Here is an 8,121-nt window from a genome sequence, read left to right as displayed (position 1 = left end):
TGACCTCTAGCCACTACCATGGAACCTTTCTTGACTCTCCAGGCTCCACCACCAAAATTAACATCGTGCCCCGTATCATCAAGTTGACCTACTGAGATCAGATTTCGCATCAACTTTGGCACATGTCTGACCTTCATAATCTTCCACACACGTCTGTCTGACATCTTCAGGTTGATATCTCCAATAGCAACTATGTCCAAAGGTAATCCATCAGCAAGATATACCTTTCCGTAATTTCCCGCAACATAATTTTCCATGATGTTATGGTGCGGTGTGGTGTGGAACGACGCTCCTGAGTCAAGCATCCATGAATCGACTGGGCTATCGACATAGGAGATTGACGCTTTGATGGTATTTGCAGTTGCATCACGAGCTTCAATTTTCCTCGGGGGATCAACAGACACTACCAATGCATCAGCGATTTCACGTGTCACTACATTGGCTCCGCCTCTAGTGTTGTCTTCCTTCTTCGGTGGTGCTCGGCAATTCTTCTTAATGTGACCTGTCTTTCCACAATTCCAGCACTCTGCAGGCTGTCTGAATATGGATTGACCCCGTCCATTCCTTGACTTCGATCTGCCATTACTCCGGTTATTTCTATTTGGGTGTCTCCCTATGTTTTCCACGTTGAAAGCATAGCTCGTTGATGCCTCCCCAGAGTCTATCCTTCGAACTTCCTCAGCAAGGATACGATCTCTAACATCATTGAATTTAAGCTTTTGAGTACCCACAGAATTACTAACCGCTGCTCTCATTGGCTCCCAACTATTTGGCAGAGATGCCAACAAAATCAGTGCTCGCACTTCATCACCAAACTCGATTTCAACCGATGACAGTTGGTTGACAATCGTGTTGAACTGTTCACATGTGCGGCAACCAGGCCACCTTCTTCCATCTTCAAATGAAAGAGTTTCTTCATGAGAAACACCTTATTGTTTGCCGAAGGTTTCTCATACATATCAGAGAGAACTTTCATGAGCCCTTCTGTGGTCTTCTCCTTCGCAACGTTGTGAGCAACGTTTTTCGACAGTGTTAACCTTATAACACCCAGAACTTGTCTGTCAAGGAGCTCCCACTCATCCTGATCCATCTTCTCAGGCTTCTTGCTCAGCGGTTGATGAAGCTTCATTCCGTACAGATAATCTTCAATTTGCATTCTCCAAAATGCATAATCTGTACCGTCAAATTTCCCGATACTGTGCCCTGAACCGTCTTCGCCTCCCATCGTTTCTGGAACCACCGTGTATTAGAACACCTACGTCGACAAACCGATGTTACCGACAAAATTCACTATTCACGAATTACTGTTTACATGAATAGTAACTCCGCAAAAAATTTGACCAATCACCGTAACTCAAGCTCTGATACCAGTTGTTAGGAAATACGCGGTCAAATTTTGCGGTAAACCAGAATTTATGGGAGCGGAAAAACACACACACAACTGTTAACGGAGTTCGGCCAATCTTGCCTACGTCTTCGGACCTGCTACAGATCTTTTATTATCAACCCGGGAAATTTTTACAAGCTCTCAACTCACACCCGACCCCAAATACACTCAAGAAATTACATTTAATTTCTTATAGAGAAAGATTTTCTCACAAGAAAGATTTTTTTTTTTCTCTTATTTTCTCTCTTACTCACTCTCTTCTTCTCTTGTTCTCTCTTTCTTTGTTTTTGGGATGAATTTCTTCTTCTCTTTGTGTGGTTATTTATAGGAGATTATGGAGAGTTGGTGAAACTTCTTGTTGCACCTACCAAAAACACAAAAGAAATGTGTTGTTGAATTAATCAACAAACATGTTCTTGATACAACTTCTTGTTGTACCTACCAAAAAAACAATGTTCTTTACATGTTGTAGCTCTTTAATTCAAGGAAGAGAGAAAAGCCATTAACCAAGTTCAGAACCAGCAGCCATGGGCGAGCATCAATCACGAGATTCCATGAAACAAAACACACACAAATGAAAGCTTTAAGGAAAGTGTATCAAATGATTACAAACGGGAGAATAGTGGAAATGTGATCATGCAAAAGCAGAACAATAAAACGAAAACCAAGTTTAAGAAACTGAGAGGATACACTCACACACACATATGACATATGCAACAGGGCTTCAGAGCCTCATTCATCATCTTCATTATTCTTGATGGTGTCTCGGACTCTCTTCGTGGCAGCTTTGGGTAGCTTTGGGCAGTCTTCGACAAAAAAATGTCTCAGGGATTGAAGAGCAGGAGGAGGACATAATATAAAGTTCTCAGGGATTGAACAGCAGGAGGAGCATATTCTCTTTAATTTACTCAAGCGCCATAAACTGAGGGTTTCTAGCTTCCGAAAGGGAACCGTCATATCAGGATGCACATTGCTAATACTCATTCCCTTCTTCTTATTTATTATTTCTTTTAGCCTTCGTGAACGTCCCACCGATATATGCTTGAGATTTGGAGCAAACAATAACCAGGTCAATTCTTTTGGACCTTGCAAATTGACTATAACAATATGTGAGAGGTGCTTGAAGCATGGAGAACTGTCACATAGAAGATCTTCTTTCTCTTTGCTTTTCCACTCTATCTTTATCTCTGAGATTTCGGAGTACATAATATAAAGTTCTCGAAGACCGCCCAGAGCTACCGTGTTTAATGTTAAAACCTCTGCGGACATATTGATAATCCAAAGGCGTTGAACACAACTGGCCAATCGCTCAACTCTTTGGATACTTTCCAACATTAAAGCATCTTTCACGGTTCCTGTTAAAATCTTCAAGTGCTCTAAAAGTTGTAGCTCTTCAATTGATCTTGCATCAATAAAAACAGAAGAATGAAATAGTTTCAACACCTGAAGATTTGGTAAGCTTGTTCCTATCCCATCAATGCTTTCAAGTCCGAAACAGTACTCCAGGTCCAGGCTTATTAGTTTCCTCAACCCCTTCAAATGAACTGGTAACGAATGTATACCTGTCCGTGATAAATTGAGGTACTGCAAGGAAGTCAAGCTGCAAATTTCTTCCGACAATTCCCTAAGACCGAAATTACGCGAAAGGTCCAAGACGACAAGGGCTCGCATAAACTGAAAGAATTCACCCGGTATAACCTTCAACATGTTATCCTGGAGAAACAGAGTCGAAAGGTTGGGGCATTTGGGACAGCAAGATATCTCTTCAATTCTATTACTCATCAACGAGATCCTTCTCAAAACTGACCAGTTGATGTCATCTGGTATACGGCTTAGCTTCACACCGGATGTGACGCACTGTTTTTCTTCCTCTTTTCCAGAAGTAGACCCTATCCAAAGAGCCATTTCACGTAACACATCATGCATTTTCACCGCAGGTAGTAATCCAATTTCGAAAAGAGTGGATTTAGTTTCGCACTCCATCAATAGATGCGCACGAACCAACGAACCAATTATAGCATGACCTTTGTTGTTATTTCCATCTTCATCTCTCTCTCCCTTTATAAATCCTTCGCCAATCCAATACTCTATCAACTCCTCCTTATTTATTTGATAATCTTCCGGGAACAAAGAACAATACATGAAGCATGATTTCACCTTTTCATCCTCTAAACCATCATAGCTGAACTTCAAAACTGAAAGAATATTTTCTTCCATACCTGGAAACTCGCTGCTAGACGTATTGAGAACATCAATTGCATCACGCCATTCATGTACATCCTTTTTACATTTCATGGCTTTGCCAATCACATTGAGTGCAAGCGGCAAGCCATAACATTTTTCAGAAATTCTTTTTGCAAGTGTGGGAATATCTGGATGCCCCTTTAATCGGACTTCTCCAACTGCATTTTGAAACAGTTCCCACGCTTCAGTCGTTGGCAAACAATCCATTTTCAGCTCATCGTCAGCTTCCATGTCGCTGCAAACTTTTTCTGAACGAGTGGTGAAAACTATCTTTGATCCATTTTCTTGAGTTGGACTTGGAACTCCAATCTTGTTCAAATCTACCGCGCTCCACAGATCATCTAACAGCAGTATAAATTTCTTTCTTCCTAGGATATTCTCTATTAATTTTTTTTTCTCCTCCTCTGTTTGATTTTCCCATTCCTTGTCAACACGTAATCTTCTTAGAATCTGATCATGAATGCCCTTGTATTGCAAATCTTTAGAGACCGCAACCCATATCACAACATCAAATTCATTCACCTCTTCGTCAAATTTGTTGTTGATAGTAGCTAAGAGGGTTGTTTTCCCCACTCCCCCCATTCCATAAATACCTAAAGTTCTTCGTTCAGGTTTCATGATGCTGTCCCATGCTTTTCCAATCATCGAATCCAAACCCACTGTTGTTTGGATACGTTTCGTTTCCACCTTTGCTGCACGCCTTTTTCCAGCCACATCTTTAAAATCTCCTGCAGAATAAAGCTCTTTAACATCTTCCAACTTCTTTGATACCTCTTTACCATACTCATAGCTTGATATGCAATCTTCGGAAAAATATCCAAAAAGACACAATCGATTGATTTCAGCTGGTTCATCCTCAAGCAGACAACTGACCTGAGAGTCAATACTTGCTACCCTTGAACGCCATCCTTTTACTTGATCAAGCTGCTCTAAACCTTTATCTTCTTCTATGGAAACTCTTGTTGCAATATCATTTCGCCTTTCTCTAAGTTTTTGCATATTTGTTTTCAGAGCCTCGAGATTATCCTTCATCATATGAATGTAATTTCCATCCCCAAGTAAGCAGTTGCAGGCTATATCTACCGCTTGACCCCATGGTAATACTGATAGACAGTCTCCCATCTTTGCTCTGACTTTCAGAAAGAAACCAAAACCAAACTCATTGCTTTGGTGAATGAACAAGAGAAAGAGGAACACCAATGATTTTGATTGTCTTGATGAGAAAATAGTAAGCAACCAGCGAAGAGCAATAACTCTACACCAATAATTCATAAACAATAATGATGAAGGCCACACTTTCCTTATCCCTTAGGATGTCTAGTTAGAGTCACATGAACAACTTGTGGACTTTAAGACTTTGGATGTTACAGTCCAATCCAATTTGTTATGTTTATTTTCCTGAGCAATTTACTGAAACGAAATGTGATTTTGCCTTGGTTGTAGACTCTAAATCAACATCGTTGAATATCACCCATTAATCGTTAGGGTGGTTAAAAAAAAAAAAACAGAACGACCTAAACCAAAATATAAATTTAGCTGTAAAATTTGTGGAGTAAGAGAATTGGTTTACAGTTAAATTTATATTTTGGTTTGGGTCGTTATGTTTTTTCTTGACCACCCCCAAGGAGTAACGGGTGATATTCAACGAGCTACAAGTCTACAAGGAAGCGTCGGCTTATATGTATTATATGTATTTTACTTGGTGTGTTATCCGCACTTGTGTACTTAATAATTTTACATAAATTTATAAAAAATATATTATCAATTCAGAAACCATTAAAATCAATTATTTTCTTGCTTTTGAAATATTTAATATTTAATTAAATATTAAATTTTGAATATACGATAATTTGTTTACTTTAATAAAGTATCTTTTATTAAAAAAAAATTGAAAACCTTCATATATACATAAAACTAAATACAGAGATTTATATTTATTTTTAAAATATTATGCTGTCAATATATTTATTTTAAAAATAACATATTTTTGGATAACATAATATATTCTAAACCTTAAATCTTTTAATTTTTAAATCTATTTTTAAAATATATTAAAATATATTATCTTCGGATAACAACACAAAATATATAAGAATTATTTTTTTATTTTTAAAATACATTTAATGTTTACAGACTCATATTGACTCTGTAAACCAGATCGGCAACTCCGCATCCATATGAATGACGAAAGACGGTTGTTTCCTAGCACTACGTGCCAAGCTATCCGCCCGTAGGTTCTCCGTTCGGGGTACATAGATGATATCTGAGTTGTGCAAGCTTCTTCGTAAAAGCTTAATAGCTTCCAGGTAGCTTTCAAATGTTGGCCATTCTTCTGGTTCCGAAACCATTTTCACCAATTGAGAACAATCCGTTGCAAACGTAACCTGAAACTGTCGTAAGTTCTTCATACATTCCATTGCCCAAATCAACGCCTCCACCTCCGAGTGGAGAGATGATAGACACGCCCTTACATTCCTTGTCCCTAATAAACCATCAAAACCCGATAAGGTACTATACCATCCTTGTCCCGAAAATAGTTCCTTTTCTTTCCATGAACCATCTATAAAACACCAACGTCTTGTAGTTTCTAATGTGTGTCTGGTCAGTACTTGGCTCTCCCTTTTTTGATCAGTGACTATCTGTGCTTCAGCCCAAAGTGCCGATTCCAGTTCTGCTAATCGAAGTGTTTCCCTTGGATCCATATCCAGATTACTAAACACCTTATTGTTTCGACCTTTCCATATATACCATAATATCCATGCGAATTGGTGATCGTCCATCGTTGGAGTAATTCTCCAAAAGAGATGATCCATGTTACCAAAAAAACGAACAAGTAGGAAAAAGGTCTGGATTTGATGGTATCTTAGATAATGCCCATACTTGACGTGCTGGAGGGCATTCAAAAAATACATGATTTATTGATTCCTCCGGGTCCCCACATCGAGTACAACAAGTATCTCCTTGTATTCCTCTCCCCTGAAGATTCTTCATTACCGCTATACAGCCTGAAAGGAGTTGTCATAAGAAATGTCTCAACTTCGGCGGGCCCCGCACTTCCGAACAGAAAGCTTTTAACGCATCCACTGTAGGTCCATAAAATTCTGGTGGTTTTTCCTTATCAGGATAAACCCGTTCCAATTGATATCCTGATTTGACCGAATATTTTCCATTATTAGTAAAATGACATCCATTCCTGTCGTCCATCGGATTTCTACTTAAGGGAATACTTTCAATAATTTGTGCATCATGAGGATCCACCAAAGCCTTAATTGCCTCAAGATAAATTTTATTATATAAATTTTAATGCATTGTCTGATTTAATAAATTTAAAATTCGTTTTTATTTATGGCTAAATTTTATAATATTAACTTATAATCAATAATCTAATCTAACAAATAAATGTTATCATTGATTCATGGTAATAATTATTTTAACCAGTCTAAATTTTAACGTGAGAGCTCGATTGCGAAAATTTACTTCGCAAATAATAGTATAGATATATAAGATAACTATTTTTTATTCTTTAAAATATTTTTTATTAATAAAACCATTAGGTTATTTAAAAAATAGTAATTTATAAAATTATTCTAATGTTAAAATTATTCTAATCTTAAAAATAGTTATCTTTTATATCTATACTATTATTTGCTAAGTAAATTTAACGTGAGAGCTCGATTGCGAAAATTTACTTCGCAAATAATAGTATAGATATATAAAATAACTATTTTTTATTCTTTAAAATATATTTATTAATAAAAACATTAGGTAATTTAAAAAATAGTAATTTATAAAATTATTCTAAAATGAAATTATCTAACAAAAATTATATTAAACGCTATAACTAAATAATAATAAAGTTTTCCTACAACTTTTTAAATTTATTTATATCTTAAATGATTCTTTTACTTTAAATTTTCTACAACATAAAAATAGAGAAGTAGATATTTTTCTAACAGAAAATAAAAATGATGTATAATTTATTTATTTTTGCTTTTTTTTAATGAAAAAATCTACATCATGATTGGTAAAAATATAATTTTTTCGATGTATGCTTTAAGTTTTAAAATAATTCTACACCATGATTGGTTAAATTTGACGATTTAAAATTAAATAAAACTAAAAAGTTGAGACCATTTAAAGATTTGATCATGCATATTATCTATTAGTGGATTTGTTATTCCTCGGCGTCAGCATATGGTTGCTTGATAATTGTATCAAATGCAACAGGAAAAAAGAAGTTTGTAGCTCTTGACAATGGACAGAAAGCTACATTTGAATGCCACGTGAAACCTCCTTTTATAGGGTAAGCATAACTGTGTACTCTTTTTAATGTATAACTAGGTGATTGTCCATGAATTCGTGGATATAAATATTGTATGAAAATATATATTATGTATACAATATCATAAATTTTAAATAATAATTAAAAATATAAATTTTAATTTCAAATAGTCTGAAAATCAATTGTAAAATTTCTATAAAATTTGAAG

At 36.1% G+C, this 8,121-nt stretch overlaps 1 protein-coding gene across 1 annotated transcript; it reads right to left on the bottom strand.

Annotated features, from left to right (window-relative positions):
• Positions 1-1,942: 1,942 nt before the first annotated feature.
• On the bottom strand, positions 1,943-4,903 carry LOC111213416 (probable disease resistance protein At1g15890). The gene has a single exon (XM_022715167.2). It carries the CDS (start codon positions 4,901-4,903, stop codon positions 2,120-2,122), a length of 2,784 nt encoding a protein of 927 aa, XP_022570888.1. The 3' UTR covers positions 1,943-2,119.
• Between the last annotated feature and the right edge of the window lie 3,218 nt (positions 4,904-8,121).

This window comes from Brassica napus, chromosome C6 (genome assembly GCF_020379485.1).
Source record: "Brassica napus cultivar Da-Ae chromosome C6, Da-Ae, whole genome shotgun sequence".
Lineage (NCBI taxonomy): Eukaryota > Viridiplantae > Streptophyta > Magnoliopsida > Brassicales > Brassicaceae > Brassica > Brassica napus.
The sequence above is the reverse complement of the archived record's forward strand: the minus strand, read 5'-3'. Positions and strand labels throughout refer to the sequence as shown.

What these genes read in the sequence shown, in the direction of transcription:
- LOC111213416 (XM_022715167.2), bottom strand. Translation starts at nt 4,903, where the DNA reads ATGAATTATTGGTGTAGAGTTATTGCTCTTCGCTGGTTGCTTACTATT.